Source organism: Dermacentor albipictus, chromosome 4, assembly GCF_038994185.2.
Source record: "Dermacentor albipictus isolate Rhodes 1998 colony chromosome 4, USDA_Dalb.pri_finalv2, whole genome shotgun sequence".
NCBI classification, from domain to species: domain Eukaryota; kingdom Metazoa; phylum Arthropoda; class Arachnida; order Ixodida; family Ixodidae; genus Dermacentor; species Dermacentor albipictus.
Window position 1 is genome coordinate 143,770,815 of NC_091824.1, and position 24,413 is coordinate 143,795,227.

Sequence of the window (24,413 nt, forward strand, 5' to 3'; positions counted from 1 at the left end):
AGGTCTCATTGAATTCTGACCTCCGCGCACGTCTGCATAGGGTGCGACAATGTCCCGCGCGCCGCTCGCCGCCTTCCATCTTTCCCTCAGCCCCGCACTTCGCTCGCCACCTGTCCAGCCGCATCCCCAAAGCCTTTCCCCTGTTCCCTATTTTTCCCGCGCTGCCGTCAGTGATCCTCTCCCACGCACTGCTCCACGCGGGCCCTACAGCGGTACCACCACGTGACAAGTACGTCATCAACGGCGCGGCCAATGGCGTCGCAGCGCGACGCGCCCTCCTCCTCGATTTAGCTGGGGCTCTCGACCCGACCGTGTAGGGAAAGGGGAAGGGAATGGCGCGCGTTGGAAAAGGCGAGGGCGGCCCGAAGCAATGAAGAAGGTAACAGGCGAGCGGGAGCATCCATAAAACCAACTGAGCGAAAGGCGCGAGGGTGACCGCGGAGTTGACTTCGAGCCACAGGTTTCGACGGGACACCCCTTCACGAAAGGACCCGAACGTCGAAAGCGAGCGCGAGCGCCCGTGCACGCTTCCCCTCGACGCACAAGTGCGCGGAATAAGTGAAGCACGCATCGCGGAACTTTTTTCTCCTCCTTCTGGACACCGCACGCTCGGGTCGAGAGTCGCTGGACCGGGCCACGGAGCAGAAAGGAGCGCAATCGCACTCGCCAAAACTCTCGAGGCAGTTAGCGCGGCACTCATCTGCCGCTGTGGTTCGTCTTCTTCGGCAGGTCGGCCGGGTAACCGGAAAGGTTCAGGAGCCAAAGAGCGATTCGGGCCATAGTCTCGCGGTCGTGCACTCTAGTTGCTCGCTGCTCTCAGCAATCTCGCAACTTTTCGAAGAAAAGTGACTAGACGGGGGCTTTTCTGCGGCGTCGTTACGCGGTTGAGGCCTGATTGACCCCGTGCATTGGCGGTGACTTCCAACGAAAAAATAAGAGGAAGTCTCCGGACGCAGCGGACCACGGCTATCAACCACCTGCAGTGCACGAATCTTCGACGCAAGCCACAGCGGAGACAGCCGGAGATCACGTCAGAGGCAACCATGCTGAGAGCGAGGAGCGTCACTCTCGGCTACTCCCAATTCGTACTGGTGTTGGGTGTAACGCTACTGCTCGCAGCATCCGGTGAGTCCTGCACCGAAAGCAATTTTGTCGTATTCAATTTCATTCTTTTGTAGACTGGGTTTGCTACCTCCGTGGTCACAAATGATACATTTGGCTAAACATAAGCCTCACTCGGAGTCCATATATATTGCGGACTTCTTTGCATCAGGTATTATACGATAAAGCCTGTCAACGACATTTACATCGACGATCTTTTCTTAAAGAAAAGCACAATGCACGCAAATTCTGCAGAGCAGTAAAGGGGTGTTGCTACTAGGAACCTCAATCTACTATATTTAAGTACATGTACGAAGTTATGGAACGCACGGATGCGCTTCCAAGCAAAAGGTACAATACATATTTTAGGGTTTTATTTTTACTCTGCTTTTTTTTCTCTCTCTTTGGGGGGAGGGGGGGAGTTGAGCAACGACATTTGGACCCAAAATATTATGGACCTACATATTCGCTATCAAAAAGATTTTAAGGGCGGCGATATTGTGCAAGAAGATCAATAAAGCCTGGTGACGTTTTGCTACGGGCTAACAACACTTTGTTTCCAGCAATGATGTATAAGCTTGTGGTCACGAAAAGCGGTATGTACCGCTCACTCACGTACGTGAGTATTTTTTTTTTTCCTCTTACAAGATGCGAAATACACATGTGTAAAAACAAGGCACGAACATTGCTTCAACAATGCAACGAAAACTGATTCTATGTACCGGAATGTTGCGCGGTAAATAAATTTAGGGTGCCCCAAGCAACCAAATATCCCTTCATAACTTTTTCCGTATGACGGGGGAAAAATACAACGTACACTGTTTGGTGTAACTTTGGTGTGAAGTTCTTCCTACAATAACATTCGCTTCAGTAATTTATGGAATTTTTAAAACACGGCCTACAATCTTAGCGCAGACTTGAGATTAAGTAGAGAAATAAACTTGCCTGTTTAAATATTTATGTTTCTCCTGTAAAGCGTGCTTTTTCCTGAAGTGACACATAATGCAACAAAGCGGACTTGACAGCTGGTTTTCAGTGTGTACTCGTAGAACACCTCTTTGTACGACGCCTTAAACAAGGTTTAAGTAGTTCTGCTATAATTACTCACTTTTAATTTTCCCTTAGCTCTGTTTCCTGCCAGTTAGTGTTGCAATTGTGCGCTTATTAAATTTGTCTTGCGTCATGAGCACGGCAAGCTCGAAAACACTCTGTGTTTGAGCTCGGTAGGCCGGTCGTTCAGAACGCTGCCCCTTCCCTATTTTATGAAATAAAAAATATTACAAAGAGCAACAGAGATATTAAAACACTAAATTATGTGGTTTTATGAGCCAAAACTACGATCTGATTATGAGGCACGCCATAGTGGGGGACTCCAGAAATTTGGTCCACCTGGGGTTCTTTAATGTGCACCTAAATCTATGTAAACGGGTACTTTCGCATTTCGCCCCCATCATTGTCGGTGCGACAGGGGTTCGATCCCGTGACCTTGTGCTTAGCAACCCAACACCACAGCCATTAAGCGAGCACGGTGGGTCAGAGATATAGCAAAAAATACTGTGATTTCTATCAAGAATTTAGATAAGCTGTCTGCCACCTACTAGCTTTTCTTTCTCTGTTATTACTTTATAACTGCAGAGAGGGGGGGGGGGAGGGGGTTGTAGCAGAGGGTTCTACTATTTTGCATACATATGCAAGATTTGGAAAAATGCAGGATATTTAAGTTACCCGAAGTTTCCACGGCAATAACTGAAAACGTAGTTTGACAATGCAGGCTTCTTATACAGTAATAACTAGCTTGCTTTAAACATTTAGATGTTGAGGCTCATTTCACGCACTAGAAATTTGAGGATTCTTTCCCGGAATATGATCAAAGATAAGTGTAATTGAAAAGGAGGACTAAAACTTACCGGCTTGAGTGTTTTCCATATATTATCCATAAACATCAATATACCTGTGATTGTAAATAATTAATTGCATTTTGCATTCACAAAATGTTCTTCCAACTATTTTTACTCGGCCGTCCAAGGTAGTGATATATTTAGGAATCTGCGTTTACGGCGTTCTTCAAAAAGCACAATATAAATCTGCTTTTCAGCGTTTGTAACAACAACAAACAAAAAGGCTAAATATTAACAGCAATTAATAAAATCAGTCACAATGTTGTGACCTTGAAAGAACAGTACAGAAAAGCACAAATCACAATGTAGATGTACAATGATACTTGTATTTAGCAGTATGTACATTAGATGAAAATGAAATTTCTTACTTTTAATAGTGCGCAGTGGTGCGTGCACCACGAAAAAGAAGTATCTCGAAAACATTCACTGTTTTAGAAATATTAGCCTTCATATTAGGCCAACAATCACTGAAAAAATATTTGCTAAAGTACTGCAACGTGGTCAGACATTTTGTCGCATACTTGCTTATTTGCAATAAATTGATGAACATGTGTTAACCCGTCTCGCGTCCAAAAGAAATGCTCTCAAGGTAAAGCAATCGCCGACACATATGTAGGCAACGCAGACATAGTTGGCAACTATAGGCGTTGGTCACCATCGCATCATCGGGTAAACATCGGCAAAAAAAAAATTTTTACAGAACAAAGCACCATAACCCAGTAATACGCTTAAAACATGCTACAGGAAGCCTTCAAGGACTCCACACAGCTTCTATGTCTTATCAGTGTCAGTTGTGTAGATGACATCCCCATTTAAAGTCGTCCCAAGTGCCTTGATTCATCACTATAGCACAACACGCAAGTATATCGCATGTGAAAGGAGGGCTTTAAATATATATAAAAAATGAAGAACTCCATTATGTATTAATTAATTATTTCATTCATTCATCCATATTATTCGTCATCATGTAACACGGTTCCAGGAGCACAAACAAAATGCCACAGGAATGCAGCTTAACGGAGATATGTGCTGGATACATTAGATAATATAAACGACATCACATGTTATTGACTACAGTTAGCAAACGAGCATTTTGAAAGCTCCGTGAAATGTTCTAGAGTTATAACAGCACCGCAGGTGGCATAAGCTACATGACTATGAGTACGGTCTCTGACCACAGCCAAGAACTTCTAGTGCGATCAACCTTGCTCTAGCGATCCCGCGATAAGAACCTTGTAGCTGTCACATTGTGCTATTAGCGGTCCAAACACTAAGCAGAAATTTCAGATCAGCAGGCTTCATTCTATCAATCACGTACTAGTATCTGCAGTTGTGTTTACGAAGCACGTCCTTTAGTTCGCTGGACGGCCGTCACCAAATAAACGTTACACTGTGCCCCAATTTGGGGATTACAAGGCAGGAACATCGTTTTAGGGACGTGCACAATGTTCGCTGATAAGCGAACTAAGCCGAAGATACATACTCTTAGCAGCCGGGTACACAAACGAGATTCACACGACCTGCACACCGCACGAAATTTGGGGCAGATCGAACAATATTACGAGCGTGCTTCGAAACGTGGAACGAGTCGTGGCGGCCTTCTAGAATGTCCGTAATTAGGGCTCCGCTTTATAGCATACTTTCCTGCATTGAAGAGTAACGGCTTCTTAACGGAAGACAGATGCCGGCAGCTTGCAGGTTCACGGCTGCTTGCAGCACCCGGCACAAACACACGCGCCCCTGGCCCAGATCAAAACAAACAAGAGTGAGAAAATGTTAGACGTTAAAGGAAGAACTGGACATGTATATGCTCCCCTGAGTCTAATTCATTCATATTACTTTTTTTGCACAAATTGTAAACCACCTTCTTTTTCATTAGATAGCAGTGTCGTCATACAGAAGGGTCGAAGTGTGACAATCGGAATATTCGCTCGATTGTAATAGATATAAACTATACTTTTCTTGCTTTCCGCATTGTGTCACAAAGAATAAACACGTCAAAACATTCGACCAGAACGACGACAATGAATTTTTTTTTATTCTGGGATTTACGGCCCCAATGTTGCACAGCGGGCTCAGGGGGACGCTGTAGTGGGGGGTTCCGGAATAATTTTCGTGTACGTGTGCGTGTCATGCACGTGTACATAAAGCACGGTACGAAAACTTTATACATTCCACCCCGATCTGAATGCGGCACCGGGGGCAGGGGATCAAATCCGCGACCTCGTGCTCATCAGTGCCACGCCAAAGCCACTGAGTCACCGCGGCAGCTATGTGACAGTAATTCACGTGATAGTTATAGGGTGGCAACTGTAGGCATTGGTTATCGTCGCATCACAAAGAATAAACATATTAAAATCATTGATCAGAGTCACGACTATGACACTTTTATAATTAAAAATATTCGACTACGATGTACCATTCCTACTAGATCACTGAGAACTGTTTTCTCCAACAATGTCCGCAAAGTGACGTGCGTTTTTCTAAGGGCCAGACAATGAAATCTTCCTTACCTCAGTAAGGAAGCCTTCATTGCAGTGAGGCTACCTTATGTCACTCTGAAAGGTTCCTTACTGAGGCGCCCTCGGTGAAGGCTTCCTTGGTGCTTCCTTGGTACTTCCTCAGCATAAGAAGCCAAACAATGAAATCTTCCTTACCTCACTAAGGAAGCCTTCATTGGGGTGAGGCTACCTTATGTCACTCTGAAAGCTTCCTTACTGAGGGGCCCTCGGTGAAGGCTTCCTTGGTGCTTCCTCAGCATAAGGTAGCTCCAAAGCTACCTTCATGCGTCCTTACGCCGCTCCTGGCCCTGAACGAGCGCTTCACCTCACTGCTTAACCACGTGGCATTCGCTTGCGCATGCGCACTGTCGCCCACCTGGGGAGAAGAGCGAGCACGGTACGTCTTGCCAGGCATGTTCGTTTCAGTCACGCGTGCGGCATGCAAGCATTGCTAGGCGTTGCTAGGCGTTGCAAGACGCCGGCGTGCCAGCGTTGCTGGAGCACATCAAGTTTTGCACTGTAATGCGCAACTTTTTTTTAACTTTAGTAAACGAAACTAGAAGAAAGCGTCCACGCTTCTCTATATTAGCTATTCAATTTAAAGATTGTGCGACGATACAACATTTTTTAATAGAATAATGGTGTTCGCGGAAAGATTTGAAGAGATAATCTCGAACCCAGGCACGCGGCAACCGCTCCTTAAGTGAGGACGGGTGAACGGAGCTTTCAGAGTACGCTTGCTTCCTCTATCAGTCCTTCGCTGTAAGGAGGCCTCACGTAAGGTTAGGAAGCGCTCGAAGGAAAGGAACTAGGGGTGTGCGAATATTCGGAATTTCGAATACGAATCGAATATTTTCCATATTCGAAGCGTATTCGATTCGAGAAATGCATGTTCGGAAATTCACGAATATCCGAGGACGGCCGAATAACGGTGGAAACGGCGAATATTCGGATAGACTGCGAATAATTGAGCAATTAACCAATTGTATGCTTGCTCCGCATTCTCCTAAGAACATGTTTATTAACTGAGAACTTCGCATGATCCGCTCATTATCTGTATGCTCTGTTTCAGTCTATCTGCTTCAGGCATTTGAGACATGATCAATTTCGGTTTCTTTTTCACCAAGCTTTATAATTCCAATTATTTTGGAATGCCCCATTGCCTTGAAGGTTGCAGAGGCAACTCAGGGTTGCAAAGGCAACCCTGAGTTGCCATTATCTGTATGCTCTGTTTCAGTCTATCTGCTTCAGGCATTTGAGACATGATCAGTTTCGGTTTCTTTTTCACCAAGCTTTATAATTCCAATTATTTTTGGAATGCCCCATTGCCTTGAAGGTTGCAAAGGCAACTCAGGGTTTGCTAACATTGATTCAAAATGTATCAAGGCTCTTTGTGCGGAGTGGAAATTTGATGAAGTGGCCAGCCTAGGCATGTTTCTTGATCCGCGCTTTATGGCCACAGTTCATCAGGCATCTGGTCAGATGATCTGGCTGAAAAACCTTGTGACAAGGGAGCTCCAGGAAGCCGTCGTGGAACACCGTGGGGACACCGCCGTGCCAGCGTCGACTTCGTGTCCACTGGTGGCATCGAGTGTATGGAATGCTTTTGACGATCTAGTGATGAACAAAGAGAAGACACATTTGGCATCTGCCCCTGAGAGGGAAGTTACAGACTACGCGCAAAAGCCTCTTCTGGAAAGGGGCATGAATCCTTGTGAGTGGTGGCAGTCCATTGGCCGCTTCAGGTACCCGCTTTTAAGTGCACTCGCCCGGAAGTACTTGGCGATCCCTGCCACTTCAGTTCCTAGTGAAAGAGTCTTTTCTACCGGTAGAAATGTGACAGTGCATAGAGAGCGTTTACTTTCTGGCCATATTGAGCAGTTAATTTTCCTTCACGACAATCTGTAACAAGCGTTTTACCTGACTGAGGGCATTACCTGAGTCCGTTATCTATAATTGAGTACCTCTTTAATTTGAAGCAACCTTGTAAAATGCAATGTTATTTTTAAAAGGGTAATAAAGCTATTGTTACCTCTCTTGCAATTTTTTAATACTACACATGTATTCGATATTCGATTCGATATTCGAAGAGAGTTCTTCGTCTTATTCGTATTCGATTCGTAATCGAAAATTTCAATATTCGCACACCCCTAAAAGGAACGTTTTATTGTTTGGGCCAAGCTACCTTCATGCGTCCTTACGCCGCTCCTGGCCCTGAACGAGCACTTCGCCTCACTGCTTAACCACGTGACGTTTGCTTGCGCGTGCGGGCTGTCGCCCCCCTTCGGAGAAGCGCGAGCACGGTACGTTTTGCCAGGCACGTTCGTTTCAGTCACGCGTGCGGCATGGAAGCGTTGCTAGGCGTTGCACGACGCCGGCGTGCCAGCGTTGCTGGAGCACATCAAGTTTCGCACTGTAATGCACTGCTTCTTTAGATTTAGTAAACAAAACTAAAAAATAGCGTCCACGCTTCTCTATATTATCTCATCAACTTAGAGATTGTGCGACGATACAACCTTTTTTATTGAATAGGGGTGTTCTGGTGTTCGCCTAAAGCTTTTAAGAGATAATCTCGAACCCAGGCATGGCGGCAACCGCTCCTTACGTGAGGACAGGTGAAGGGAGCTTTCAGAGTATGCTTGCTTCCTCCATCGGTCCTTCGCTGTAAGGAGGCCTCACGTAAGGTTAGGAAGCGCTCGAAGGAAAGGAACGTTTCATTGTTTGGGCCTGAGAGCAAATGAAAAAGCAGGCTGCAGTGCATACCACGGCTCTGCATCTTCTCTATTTCGGCAACGAGATTTCATTCGTGGTCGCAATCGTAAATCGAAAACGCTCGATATCGTTGTGTGCTTAGGTTGTCTGAGCTTTTAATCGCCGAAAGGCGGTGGGACCAGTTCGCGGCTTTGTAGCCGCTCCCTTGTTCAATAGAGAGACGCGCATACACTTTTATCTTCGGAATTTCTAAAGCGCAAAAAAAGAAAACGGACCCAAGCGCCTTGTCCTTTCGTTTCTCCGTCTTTCGTCTTTCTGTTGCGCTTTAAGAGTTCCAATGATGAATGTCAAACAGCCATCCCGCCAGCACATCTCGTTGCACTATTACCGCTATCTCTCTCTCTCTTTCTCTCTTTATTTTCCAACCTCTCCGGGTTTGGTATGGGTTAGAGGTTTCTCGCACAATAGGCGTGCGAGCAATGCTTCAAGACCAACAATTTACTGCCAGAAGCGCCCGTCTGTTGTCCGTGATCAAACAATAAATCACGACATAAAACTTGTTCATGTAATGTCGTCTCATAAGTATCTCTAAAACACACAAACCTCTCAGTCCAACTGCGCATCGTATTCAACGGCTTATTTGATCTCATTATTATTCTTAAATTACATTCTTGGGCAACTGGGTACGTGCCACTAGTATGTGCCAGATTTGTACGCAACGAATTACATATAATTATTTACTTGTAATAAATTAAATTTTCATTCATTCGCGCCCACTGTAATTAAATTTCTCTTTTTCATTGAGCAATTGCATGTAACCAGCTATTTTATTGACGAATCAAGCTGTAAGAGGCGATGCAAAAGAACTCCTATTTGGCGGGTACGGCAGTAGGACGCCCGCCCTAGTGCCATATAGCATATTCGTAGAAGCACGAGTTCAGACAGGCAAACCCGGGGACTCAGTATTTGACTCCGCATCCTATACCGCTCCACCAGACGTGGCCGACGAACTGAACCGGCACTGGCATGTCTCAACTGCGACAGTCACTTCGGACGTTAGTGGAAGGAAATCACAGGAGGAGGATTTTTTTTTCAGCTTCTCTCTGGCCCTACCGGGAACCCCTTCCCCACACATTACAACACCATATTACAACACCACCCTTCCCACAGCACGCACATGTAATCAGTTTTCAGTGTCGCTCCTGCAGCCTTTAAGAAAAAGAAACGTTAGAAGGGAAACTACGAAAATTGTGAGCAGAAATTTTTAGTGAGGATAAACAATGCTTGAAGGATTTGCACAGGACGCACTGAACGTACCAGGCTAACTTCTTATATTTGCCTTATTTGTACAATGTATAAAAGTTCGAAAGATAGTAACGTACAAGTAATTAGTAATTAGTAAGAAGTAACGTAGAAGTAAATTAGTGACTGTATTAGATTACGTTTCTGATCGAATTGTAATTGTAGACGGTTGCTTTTTTTTTCAGAAACGTGTACAATTCCAGCATATGCCTATCCTAGGGAATAAATATGTGCCACCATGACACAAGGGTTACATATTTCTGTTCTTGCACATGTGTTATAACAGCTGTAGCTCTCTCTACGTACACCACTCATCGCCATTCTTCCCCCCTTGTAAACATCATTCATCGCCTTCAACCTCGTGACGTCGCTACGTCAACGTTTACACTGTGCGTCCGCCTAAATTGAAGTCCGGATTTCGGGACAGCTTGTGCACAATGTAGTCTATAAAGAGAAACATCGCAAGAAATTACATGTTGCATTGGGATAGGAATAAAAGCAGTCGTACGCATCACGTCCAGTTACAAAACGTTTAAATAAGCGTTTTATTGTGAAGTTTTTGTTCACATAAAGTGCAGCGTGTGGTTTGGATGTGCATAATTGCTTTTTTTTCTGGACGACCTAGTCACAGAAAGAAGCAAAGCATCCGACTGAATCACTAGTACAAAAAAAATGACATCTTTCCATGAAATCTTACTGGCTAACAAATATCGGCAAGCGCCGACATGTTGTTCCAGAGTTCTTACGATGAAATATTTGCTCAGTGAACATATCCTGCTATTTGTTCACATATAAAAATAAGAGCTTTTTTCATTATTGTCTTTGCTACGATACATAAATTCTGTTAAAAAAATGGGAGACAATTGGTCATCCTTCGTGACTTGCAGGCACCTCTGTCATCACTTCATAGTGACAACACAAATTTGCAAGACATGGCTTAGTTTACGAGACACTTAACGAACTCATAAAACAAGTGAGGGCAACCGCACAATAACGTTACAATTGACATCCAGGCCACTGCAATATTCCTGAGAATGTTGCAGCAGACGATGCAGTTGTACAAGCGCATGTTAACAACGTCACGTCTGGACTTCCTCTAACACCAGGCGAATTGCGGCACATACTGAGACAGGTCTCAGCCCACGGTTGCAGAGAGGCATGGTTTGATAAGAAATCAAAATCTTCAGATTTATATTACATGTACCCTTCGCTTCAATTTAAAATCGCATCCCTACTGGATACCACAAGAACCTTTGAAGCGTTCATCCACCGTCTGCGGCTTGGTGCCGTGTATACAAGACACTTTCTACAAAAAAATCTCAACAGTTGATAGTCCGGAATGCACTTGTGGTCACGTGGGTGAGCACATACAGGATCTTCTGGTAGAATGTCCGCGACAAGAAACACAGCGACAACGTTTACCACGCGGTTCAACGACATTGGAGCACGGGCCGTTCAGCGTCAGGAAGATCTTTATAGTCTAGGTCCGTGGCAAACACATTTGTTGCAAAGACGAGCGTTAATGGCGGTCCAAAAATTTCTAGTAGCAACGAATATTCTCGGAAACTATTGGGTAAAGTGTTTATTAGTGATAAGCTCACTATATGTGTTTATTTTGGCCCGACTTTGGCCAAATCAGTACCTGGATTCATGCACCTTCATGTGACCTTATTCTGTGTTTTCATACGTGTGCTGACTTTAGTGAAGGTATGTGGTTGGACTTTGTATTACTGCGTTTCTGAGTTGAGTTTCAGTTTTAGAGTGCTTACGTGGTTTCTCTTTCACGTCTCTAGACTTTATTATTTGTGCATCTCTATGTGAAAAGGCGTAGCCAGCACCAATTAAGGGCGCCAGCATCATCATGTAACATTTAAAAAAATGTTTCTGTAGAAAGTTTGAAGTAGATTGTATTCCAGCTACTCTACTTACATACGTTTTAAAACAAGAAATAAATAAATTTATTGAAATACCGAAAAACAAATCAGTGTAAATATGAACTGCGGAGTGAAGTTGAATTGAGCTGAGTGTTTCGACCTCCTATCCATGTCATCACGTGAATGACTTCTGCAGCAATGGCTGTAACATGACAACGTGTGCATAAAATTTGGGTAGCGAGGTGTACAGACGTTGTATATCGAGTGAAGTTGTCGTTGTGGCAGCGTTACGTTTAATTTTTTAAGCTGTTTTGCTATCAACTAATCTAAACTTACGTAACGATATAATGTTGCAGTGGTGCCCCATTTTGCTGTTCTTCAGATATTGATGTTAGTACGAGCTTTAGTAGCCAACTGAAGTAATTTTTACAGCGAAGCTGTTAGTCTCTAGTTGGCCGGGATTTTTCACGTGCGCGTGCGCGGTGCCCACACAAAAACAAATGGCAGCTAGAAGGCTTTGTGTTTGACTTTCCGCGTAAGAGAATTATGTTTTCTCGCATATTCCAATTACAATCCGAAGCTATCAGGTCTTCCAGTTGTGTGTAAGTCGTACTTTACGCATCTTCTGACGCATATTACTTTGAGAAATTCAATTAGTTCAATAGCACACTTGCGCTAGCAGGAGGACCTACAAAAATGAGGATGTACGCTGTGCTAACGCTACCGCCACCTAGCAGCCGCGCCCACTTAGACAGAGCTCAAACGGCAGCTGTCTTTCAGTTTCCGCGAAACAGAATTAGGTTCTCTGGCATATTCGAATTACAATCCGAAGCTATCATGTCTGTAGCTGGTGTGTAAGTCGTAATTTACGCATTTCTCTGGAGCGATTTACTTTTAAACATTCATTTATTTAAGTAATGCACTTGCGCTTGGCCGAGGGCCTAATATAATGAGGATGCATGCTGCACTTCTGCTCACGTGCGTGATCGCATGACGTACAGTCGCGGACAGAATATTACGGACCATGAAATCTAAGAAAAAGCTGAATATCTCCGCAACCTCACAACGCAATCTGGTATTTGCATTTTGGACCTCGACTAGAATATGCTAACAACGTTGTCGTGGGCAGTTTTACTGGTTACTGCTACAGACTGCTCGGAAACTGAACGTTTTCGGAGATCCCATGGTCCATTTTATTCTGTCCGCGACTGTACGTCGCTTGCCGTGGTCGTCGACAGCTTCGCTGTCGATGCACTTTCGCAGGATGGAATGGAGGCGGGTTTCTTAAATGAAAATGCCAGTCAAAGTCTCTGCAAGCTTCACCTGATTGTACACATTAACGCGTACGAGTCTAAAATTGGTCCCAGACACCTACGATTCATATTGCTTAGTAAAGCAGCGGCAGTTGTGCGTACTCGCCTCATGCTCGTTTATTCCGAGCTACCGCTTTATATATCTTCCCATTAATATTGCCACCGACAGGGGGGAAAAACAGCATAAAATACGGCTGGAAAACTGCTATTGGCGTTCTCTTTCATTAATGCTTATCTTCAAACAGTCATTGACATTGCGCAGTAGGGTTCTTATCGTCATTTTTTTAGTGACGTCGTGAAGCAATCACTTGTTCTTAAATAGGCAGGAATCTTAAATCTAACTTCAATTTTTTTTCCTTGTCGCTCGAATTAGGATATAGTTAATCGATACCTCCCCCATTTCCAAAAAAATATGCATACGCCCTTAGGATTTGGTCAGTGACAGCGTTTTCTTTTATAACTTATTTATTTAGTTATCGTTAATAGAGAACACGACCATTTGCCGAAACCTCCGGCCCTTTAAGCGCACACAAAACGATTTCTTCTCTCAATATAGACCCTGCGAGAACTGTGTTCTTCACTGGCTCCCGCCTTCTTTCCGGATTACCCAAGCAGCTGAAATGCTCTCGTTATTTATACACATTATTCAATAATAAAGAAAATGCATCACCTGAATTTCCTTTCAAGCGTCGTAGAAAGCGCAATCGCACGAGGCTTAAGATTCGTGCGCTTTTTTAAAAGCACTAAACGAGTCGTTTGAAGTTCAGATGTTGAAGAGAAACAAAGTCTCGCAGGCATTATTTTTTTAGCCTATTCCCCCGACGTTCAATTCTCTGGTACTTGAATCCTGACAGTGTCGTTTAGCTTGTATAAACACACAAACATACAAAGAATGTTCTTATCTTCCTCGATGGTTCAAATGGCATACTTTGGCGTTCGCTGTTCTCCCACAGTGCCTCACTCTTGTATTTTCACTCTCCTGCGAGCTCAAGTGCTCAAATCTATAATCCGCAATATTCCGTTTACTTCACTTCCACGTTTTTGCGGCAAGAGAATATTTGATTACGTTTTATTTATTTATTTATTTATTTATTTATTTATTTATTTATTTATTTATTTATTTATTTATTTATTTATTTATTTATTTATTTATTTATTTTTGCCGTAGGGGGAAGGATCAAGATTCGATCGCTCGCACAGGACACGTTCATCGAAGCGAAATCTTACACCCAAGCGATATTCCATCGGAATAGATGCTTAAACAGATCGAGCCACCACTGAAAAAACTTAACTATAATTTTCCACAAATCATTAAAACACTGAAAGGACGCTCACCTTTCTCGAATTCCCACAATTTGCATTTAAATTAGTCTTCGGAACCGTGTTTCGCTAACCTCCGCCCTAAATGCCAGGTGTGGCGGCAAAAAAAAATATAAATATTCTTCGGTATCTAGCCCGCGAAAGTGGTTCTTTTTGTTCTTGGCACGGAGTTCGTGCTAGAACCGGCGAGGCTTAGCCAGCTGCGCTGAAATCCCCTATTCGCCCATGCTGACCAACACACTGCTGACAGTCCGCATATATCTCGATAAGTGATACGGGGATATATAAATATTAGGTACTAATACGCTGTACCCAGTCTCTCTGTGTGCGCTTGAACAGGCACAGGAATTTTATCTCGCGAAGAAAAATAGGCATCCATGGAATGGCGTGAGCTCTACGACAATACCTCATCCACTGAACGCAATATTAATTATCTGCAGAAGGGAAGGTGATGGAAGGCGAGTGGCAGCAAAACTAATTAGTTCACGACGTGCGCTGATCAGAGATTTACCTAATTATTCTCGATGTAACCAAATTCGAAAACTCGCACTACGCTGTCGAAACCAGTTTGATGGAGACCTGATTAGCGTTCAAAGCCCGCCGCATTGTATCGTAGATTTAATGACTGCCTTGTCACGTTGCCCAAAGCATGTTCATATGTAAAAAGACGACCCTCTGTGCTCCGTGGAGAAGTAAATCGGCAAACGCAAAGATTTGTTTCTATTTTTATTTTTGAATAGTGTGCAACAATGTAATTAAAGACAATGAAGGATTTGTAAAATTTGATTTCCAGTATATTGCCATATATCTCATATTTATACTAAAAGTCTGTACGAGAGGAGAATATGGAACACACAAAAGAGCACAAATATTGCGGTAACTGCTCTGCACTTGATTTCGTGATTGACTTGTTGTTGGGAGCGAACGAACGAACGAACGAACGAACGAACGAACGAACGAACAAATGAATGAATGAATGAATGAATGAATGAATGAATGAATGAATGAATGAATGAATGAATGAATGAATGAATGAATGAATGAATGAATGAATGTAAATTGGACGTCGGATGACGAAAACTGAGGCGCGACAAAGCAAGTCTCACCTTCGTATCAATCTTACACGTAGCGGTTATTTGTATATGCCAACGCGCCCTGCGCATTCAAGAAACAGCGGTGGCTCCTACTACCACGTGACGGCAATGATTACCATATTAGCCAGCCGGTGTAGAACTTGTATCGTAACCGCGATGGTGAGGGTTCGACTGCCGGCGTGATCACCAGCGCACTTTTCGCATTTTCGCTTCGTTACCTCTTTAGGTGTCGGTGCCTGAAGCACAATTTTCTGTTGGTGCCGTACGTTTATCGCGTTCTCGCACGATGACTGGCGAACAAGATTTCTTGCGTACATTGGTGAGATTCAATCTCAGTGAGCAGAAAGCGAAATAACGATGCGGTCCAATATTTGCTGCTTGAAATCTGCAAATAGTAATTTTCCTCAGGTTCATACGCATAGTTGGACATCGGTTACATGCTTGAGCTTCTATAAAAAGGACAAAGAGAGTGGCAAGGCGGACTTGTTGATAGTTACGATGTTCTAGAAGTATATACCACGCACGCAGGGACGGGGAACAGACGAACCGCTGTGATCCTCGTTTACTGTCTTTGCGTGTCCCTGCTCCGGCGTGCGCTAAATTCTTATATATAAAATAACTAAAGTGAGCTTTCATTTTTTACATGTCAAGTAAACAACATTGGCACTTCTGCAAATTGGTACATGGGTACATAAGTGAACAACATTGGTACACAGTGGGTATTCCATACAGTCACGTAAGACGTGTTTCGATGTCGCTCGTCAGTTTAATACATCATACTTGGGCTCCCGCACGTTTATACAGAAAGATGATATAGAAAGAATTACACGTACAACTTTGAACGAGCGTACGCAAAGTAAAATATGAATAACACGTGAAGCAAGCATACAATTTAAAAGAAGTATCTTGACAACTTTCTACAGCATAGTCAACAAAGGCGCTGGGAGTATTTTTGGTACCTCTTTTGTAAGAGTGTTTAGAAGAAATCTAGAGCGTCCACCACGAGTCAAGGTCAGACAGACAGACAGCTCAGGTGGAGAGCTTAAATCCCGTGCTCCCTGTTGATCTATATCATCTATATAAGCCTGGCTAAGGTACAATGACTGATGAAAACTACTAAAAACTTTGCTGATTAACATTAAAGAATTGGGGGAGAAACATGGTGGAAATTTGATATCGCAGTTAAACGCGAGGTTGGAAAAATTGCCTAAAAAGATATAGTTAGAATGCATGCACGTCAAGTACAAAGTAAAAAAACCTAAAAATAAAGTTCGAGTGATTATACACTATCAGAATTTTGAAGCACGGTTGCACGATATCAAGGTTGCTAACAATTATTATTTTAAAAGATTCATGCGCCCGTTCTGAAGAACTTAGACTAACCCCGCTACAGAACGCGCACAAAGTGTGGAGCAGCTACTCCACGCTACGTCTCAGAAGGCTTTCTAGCGAGTACGCCAGAGCATTTCGCCTCTCGGGATAAAACACGTAGCATTTTACTGCTTTAAATATTTAAACGCTAGTCGTCCAAAACCACGTATTGCATGCTTTAAAAGCGGGTTTCCTCGTTCGCCTTCTTATAGCCTCTAGCGCGCAGAATTTCGAGCACGGAAAATATTTCTTTTTCTGTGATTAATCACATCTAGACTAATTATTCCTATGCCATATCTCGGAAGAGAACACGTAAATAGCTTTTTTCTTTGAAATGTTGAAACGCAAGTCCATAGAAAAATTGTTTTTTTTTCTGTAATCATTCACATCCAGACTAACTATTCACGTGAATAAAAGAACCTTGCGTGCCCTTTCTTGCGCCTGAAGAGCCGGCTGGCGGTATACATTTCCGCTCATGTTATCGCGTATTCGTAAAGTTTATTATTACATTAAGAAATCCACTAAAGAATGCTGGGTGTTCCAGTGCCGTTGCTGATCCCGTACGCAGATATGAAAAATTCACTCAACAAAAGTTGCCTGGGTATTGCGCATGAATTCATGCAGGTCCCGCGAGGATTCGTACTAAGGACTTATGCAAACATTCACGTCACTCCTGTCGGTATACGTAGCTGCGGCTAGCCGCTATATTGGCCAAAATGCGTGTCATCGGTTGCCTGGTTAATTCAGTAACCAGAATGAACACGCACGAGCAGACTTGTAGCACACCTCCTCACGTACACTAAAGACAGAGCACAAACCCTGGTCGAAGTCACGACTAAAGCACGCGATGAGTGCGTCTATGCAACTGCACCAGGCAGGGTCAAACACTTACAGGATGCGCGTCCACTAAGACGTTGAAGATTAGCTCTGTTTCAGATCGCGCCGATTAAGACGGGGCAGCACCATTGTTGGGCGCCCGCACTAGTGCACTATACGCATTTGAAATCCAGGCTGCGTTCCCAGATTCACAGAGTACTTCAATTTTTCTGACACCCCGCATTTCGGCAGCTTTGGATCTGGCCAGTACATCAAGTTCTGCTACACTAAAACGAAAAGTAACTGACGTGAACTTCTAAGCCGCCCATGCTACACGAAAATGGAACGGTCGTTCACTTGCACTGTATTAAGAAATGACGATAGGATGATTTATACAAACACCCACGTTGTTTCTCTCTTCAAAAAAAGCTGTTTTATTTCTCAGTTTTCCTATTTGAAATAGCACCAACACAACATATAAAGCCGTCGTTATTGTATGTCCCAGTTGAGAAGGAGGGTATAAATTGCAAAAAAAAATAATTTTGACGTTAAAAGCGCCATTGCACATTTTCTAATTACAAACTTTCGTGGCATATGCGCATAATGTGCCAGTGAGGGCGGCGATCATACGAAACCTCCCCTTCGGTAAACTTCGCGCAGCGAAAATCGCTCCTCGCACACTTAATTTGAGCCCCAGCTCTTTCCCGCAAACAGCCGTGTAACATGCACCGGCGGAGGCATGACGTGAACTGGCGGTATGCTAATGCCGCAAAGCAGCGCCGTACAGACATATCCTGGCACGTCGAACCACATGGCGGCTCAGCATATTAGCACGCCGTCTAAACTGACGCATCACAAAAAGGTAAACGCCAGTTGCCCTCAAGTCAATGTGTCCGGAAGAATACCTTGCGCACTTGTTAAGTCTTAGCATACGCTAATCAAAGGCGAATTTGGCAGTGCATGTAGGAGAAGTTGCAAAGTAAGTTAGTCTTGAAAATGATCTCTATCAACAGTCATATATATATATATATATATATATATATATATATATATATATATATATATATATATATATATATATATATATATATATATATATATATATATATATATATATATATATATATATATATATATATATATATATATATATATATATATATATATATATACTTGATACAGATCATTTTAAATGAGTAACTAACGAGGACAAGAAAGTAACAAACAAAAACTAAAACAGGCGCAACCACACGCAAGAAAGAAAGATACTATTTAAATGTCTTATACCTGCTCTTGCCTTCTTGAAGGTTTACTATCTTCTACACATGAACTTAAATTATTCAAAGCGCCTTAGTACTAGCATATTCAAGATCTAACAAAAGCTACGTCCGATAAAGGCCGATCCACACGACGGACCAAATTGCTCTTTTGGACCGCGGTCCACGCATCACGTGATAGGACGTCACCAGTTCGTGCGTACCGCCGTTGGCCCGCGCAAGACCGCGGCCCTCGCGGTCCAACAAAACGCCGAGGCTTTTCCCGCTTCTGTTTTGGCGGCGGACCGCATGCAAACCGCAGCGATTTTGGCTTAGCCAACGAATGTTGTCTCTAGCCACTGTATTTTCGGCTTAGTAAAAGCCAGTCAAGCCAGTCGTTTCATGTCAGCCCTTCCGCCTACACGTGCGTGCAGCAGATATATTTTTTAAACACCGTGTCCTCTTGGAGTGAGGAGGAGGTTTTTTCATTTTGTATGCCTCGTTGAGCAGTTCCCGGCTTTGTGGGACTCGAGCCGGAATGATAACAACGATAACACTCTGGCCGAGAGTGCAGCTGGTTGGTCTGCTTTGCCGTCTGCTATGGCGGTCCGCCGTGTGGATGTGCTCTGCGCCGGACCGGACCGCGGCGGGCCGTGACGTCGCATCACGTGACCGAGCGGCCCGCGGACTTGGTCCGTCGTGTGGATCGGCCTTTAGGCAGCCTATTTTATTATCCCATCAGGAAAACGAGAAGATGGCGTAGAAGGAACCAAGCATTCTCCAATCGCTTATTCCGATTCCCCAGGTAACGCTAGCTTCCTGTACATCGCGTCGAAAGTGCTGGTCACCGCGACAAGAATTAAGGTTGTAAGATTTGATGTTACATTAAGACAAAAACCGGCTCTTTCAAGGAGCAATATTGCTCATAATTCCGTGTGTGTGACATTTCCACTGTGCATAAAAGCCGCCTGTAAGGAACATAATTCTACTTAGTAACGTGCAATTGGCATTAACTATATATAGGGCTCTAGATAGTTTTGAACATAACTAAGTCCGTAGTAAAATCGTAGTTTGTCGCAACGCGAATTTCGGCTACAAGAACTCGAATGAGATGTACGAAGCTAACAAAAAAGCTTGACGCTAGAGTTGGGTTCGCAGCGGTAACAGCTCAACGGCAATATGAATACCGCGAAAGGAAAATGCTTGCCGCCTACCGCAAAAGTTCGGCTGAATAAGCGTCTGCATTGCCTCAGTAGAGAAGAAGATTCCAGCTGGAGTCTACCCAAATATTTTTTGTACTAGATGTCAACGGGGATCTAATTTCACTGACACTTACGGCCCATATGCCCGAAAGATCTTGCTTCTGTTAAATTTGGCACGCTCTAGCAAGATATTGTTTCAACAGACCACGCTAGCAAGCAAGTACGAGCGTCGCAATTTCAAGCCATCACGTCAAAGCGCCAAACCCAACAGCTACTGCGCTTGACATTATTACTTATATTGAAGGTTCCTGCAGGGAAAAGAATCACACGTGATGAAATAGAATAAAACAGAAAGAATAAGAACCCAAATGCGAGCCTCTCACGCTAAGCAAGTGTAGATAATGCGACCTTCAAACGCTCTCGTGTTGTCGCTGGCTGAAGGCAGTGTAGCGAAAATCTTTCCACCTTATAAAACCTGAAGACGTGAAGAGCAAGCACATCAGGTAAAACGAAGTGAACATTTGCCATTCCGATTGCAAATTGTTTACAAAACCAACGATGCATAGATAACTACAAGCGTAGCCCACTTAAGGCGCTGCAAGCCCACTTCGGTAAAGTTAAGCGCTCAGCAAAAATCCCTGTCATTTTACGGGGACTTCAACCGATCTACATCCAAGAGCTCTTGTGTTGATTTCCTTTTTGTTTTTGTTTTTTCTCTGTACAAGCTCTGAAGATCTCTCGTTGCTTTTCTGGCGGAACTATTTCAACGGTAATGAAAAGTAAAATGAAATGGACGAAAACTTTTCATCCGATAACACAGTTCAGTCGAGACCGGTTTAGTACACGTAAAGCAGAAAAAACGAATTTTGTTTGCTAAGCAACAAAGGAGCCGCCGTTCCTTTGAAGCCGCGAGCGTTTGTGAATAAATAACGCATGTGCACCTCGAACAACAAGACCGGCACGCGTACAATTAAAGAAGTTACAAAAATGCATGATATTGCGGGCACTTGTTTGAATGAAGTGCACCAGCTATGCCTATACACATGGTGTTTCAACAACCACTTTTTGCTTTTGTTTTGTTCTTTTTGTTTGTGGTGTTTTTTGTTTTTGATTATTTGTAGCAGGAACAAAGGAAAAGTTTGACCGACGTATTCTACACGCAGCGCTCGCGTCAAGTAGTACGCTAATCTATAAAAACATGCTACTTTCTTTGCAGCAAAATTTAAAATGTTCGTCTATTACTGAGGCGCTGTGCTTTACGAAATTAGAGGACTCTAATTGCAAACATGCAAGGTTATTTATTTTGCATTCATATCATCTCCCCCTTTGACTTTGCTTTCTGTATTTTGCCAAGTATGCACACTCGCGGCAATGAAGCAGGCAGAGAGAGGGGGAGCGAAAGAAACGAAGAGGTAAAGACGGGGAGGTTAATCAAGAACGTGCGAGGTTGGTTACTCTATACTTGGGGAGGAGGAAGAACAGATAAGAACAAAATAAAAGGTAAATAATAAACTAGCCAGTCACTGTGAACACACTTCCAGAGGAATGTCAGCTGTCACAAGCGTTCGTACAGTTCTGTTGCCTTCAATAAGTGCAACATGGCTTTTGTGGCCTTGTACATGGCAAGAACGCATAAGCCACGTCCCAGAATATTTTCTTCCGAGAGTGCTCTATTACCGAATTGCCTGAGTCTAGCTTGTAGAGCACAGTTTTGAGCGTCCAAGTATGACCAGTGAGTGGCACACAAGGTCATCTAGTGTCTCGTCGCATCGGGACTAACTGCACGCTGCACTGTCGGCCATTCCTATAAGGAAGAAATAGGCATTTGTAAATGCGACGTCAAACCCCATGTGACACACTAAAGTTGTTTCGCGACGGGAGAGTACGAGTGGCAATACAAGTCGCCAGTTGGTGTCGAAAGAAAACAAGCGTGAGCTGGTGAAAGCTGCAAATTCCATAGTAAAGGTGTGATGTGGTGAGCAAGTGACTCAAACTGTCGCGCAGCATCCGTTCTCGAGAGTGGTATAGGCACCAACTGATGGTTTTGTTGAGCTGAGCGCGCAGCTTCGTCTGCGCTGTCGTTGCCGACAATACCGCAGTGGCTCGGCAACCATTGAACCTCAATGTGATGACCCTTGACGGACGCTTGGTGATGAGCGTGCCTTATTTCGTGCGCTAGCTGCTAATGTAACTAACCCACGACGTAGGGCAAACTACAGATATTTTAGGGCTGCTTTTGGTATCGCACAACATGGCCCAACGATTTAGTGGCTGCTGGAGCACGTAATTGATTGCACCTTGACATACCGCAAGTTCTGCTGCTGTCGAAGTGGTATTGTGAGAGTATTTTAACTGCAGAAAAGACGGTGTCCGATAGAACAACCACTGCTCCGGTAGAGCTGTTGGAATTGGTGAAGCCGTCCGGGTAAATGCATATGCGGTCAAACCAAGACTCGTTTTGTAGAAGCACAGACAACCACTTCAGGACTAGTGGTGCCTTCTTAACAATCCCAGGAACTTAGAGACACACGTGAGGTTGCCGGAGACACCACAATGCCGATGTTGGGCATTTCGCAAGCCTGAAGCCAGATGTTATCGAGTCATCGTGCCTCGTCACAATACCATGTAGCATGCGCTCTTCGCACTGGCAAACCTGCTAAATGGTGCAATGGTAGCCGTGAACGGTGCCGAATCTGCGCTCTTAGCGTCTCAACGACAATATGAGCGGTGATCGGATACTTCTATGCAATGACAATCATTGCTGCTGTCGAAGAACATCCCCGCGGGAGGGCAAGGTATGTACGAAGGGCTTGGGCTTATACGCTGTGTAGTGCAAGGAGATTAGTCTTGCACACGTTGGACTACGGCCGCTAGACGCGTATAGTGTGCCGTCTGCCGGGTGTGAAGTGTAGCTCAGCGCTTCTCCGTTTCATGACGACAAACGTGGTGTTGCGGTCAGGGGCCTGTCGCAAGCGGCAGGAGTCGTGCGCTGCTGCGGCCTTTTACAATGGAAGTGCGGCGTATATATCGCGGTATTTAAACTGAAAACCATCTTCAGAGTGACAGCATAGATAGTTACAAATTTTCCAATGCAGCGGAGCTCTGTAACGTGCGAAGCTATCGCACTTGCCGTCTCCGTCAGCCGTTTGCTTCCCGGTTTGAGAAGCAATAACACAGTGTTCTTAACGCCGTTTAGTTCGGTAAGCACGTTAAACTTAACTATTCGAAGAGGAGCACAAATTCTGCACTGACAAAATATACCTTCACCAGTTATTTTAAAGCAAGAGAGGTGAAATTTGTTTTACGAAACAATATGTGTAGGTGTTCTATGCAAACGTAATTCGTGCAGACAGTATCTTTATGCCGTGGAATGTGTGGGAGAGATGACTTCGCTTGAAGGAATGTACAATCGAACAAATATGGATATCCGCACATCTAATGTCCCTGGTTTCACTTGGCTTTGTTTCTCGCTTTCTTTCTTTCTTTTTTGTTTTGTTTGCCCGTATGGGTGCTGCTATGAAAGAGACGCACACATTTGCAATATGTTGCAGACTTGTTTTTGTGAAAAATCAATTTGTTACCTTGTTCGAGGACATGTGATTAATTCCATAAGGGGAGTAACTAGTAGCACGTAAATAATTATGGTTTGGACTCTTGATAGAATCATATACGTATATCTGAATACAATAGGGTAATTCTTCGGTCGCACACGCAAGCCAGTAATACCTAGTTTTTACAGCAAACTAAAGCTTTAAGTGAAAAAAAAAACTGCATAATAGCCCTTAGAATGCATGTTTGGCGTAGCGTAAGCGTTCTTACTTTTTATGGAGTACGCTCAGGAGCCACGTTCTTGCTCTTCACAAAAAAGTACAGGCGAGCAAGGGATTATCTTCATGATATCGTTCGTAAGTTCGAGTTCGTACTGCTCACAACCGGCCACTCCTGTAAGCTTCAGATATGGAGTAAGGAATAAACATTTGCCGATGGCAGCGCTGGCAGCAGTCCTTTTAGTGCGAACCGCCACCACTGAGCTTCTAGCTGGATTTTGTGATGCTGTGGCTATTTATATTTGTCATCGCACGTAGCAAAAGCTTCCTCAAGCTTCTCATGCGGAATCATTTGGTTGACCGTTGTTGAACAGGTTCGCTTCCTCATTTGTGAACAAATCCTTATTCCCCGCCTGTACAACATGCCTCATTTCCATTCGCATCCTATAGGATTGAAGGGTGTCCAAGTTTGGCTCGCTGTCTGCTCAGGAACATTTTAGCAGCCGGAAACCCTTCGGATTCTTCTTGGTTCTTTGGGGAGAATTTTATTAGATATGCAAGCCACAGCGTCGCGTAGCATCAAAGCAGTAGTGTCACTCATTAGCCACAGATACACTCGCGGAATCTGCAGTAGCTTCCTGCTTATCTTACGTTCAATGAAATGCTCCTCGAAGTGGCATTCGCACACGATTAATTTGGCTGAAACATTTCGTCAGCACGGCAGAGAACAGGCTCAAGTTTCTCGGAAAGGTCTTGGTGTCCCGAGGTCGAAACCAGTGACATTTCCCCCCGAGGCTGGCATTTTATTACGCGAACTTATAATTCTGATCTTCCGGTTAGTTTTCTTCCTTGCAGGAACACTTTCGCTCTGTTTACGGGCCTCAGG

At 44.0% G+C, this 24,413-nt stretch overlaps 1 protein-coding gene across 2 annotated transcripts in view; it reads left to right on the forward strand.

Annotated features, from left to right (window-relative positions):
- The first annotated feature begins 430 nt into the window (after nt 1–430).
- Nucleotides 431–24,413, forward strand: part of LOC139059723 (uncharacterized) — a 169,436-nt gene continuing 145,453 nt past the window's right edge. For both annotated transcript variants that reach the window (XM_070538160.1, XM_070538161.1), the window contains exon 1: nt 431–1,125. In XM_070538160.1, coding sequence (XP_070394261.1) covers nt 1,044–1,125 — 82 coding nt within the window. In that variant the 5' untranslated portion in view covers nt 431–1,043. The remainder of the gene's footprint in view (nt 1,126–24,413) is intronic.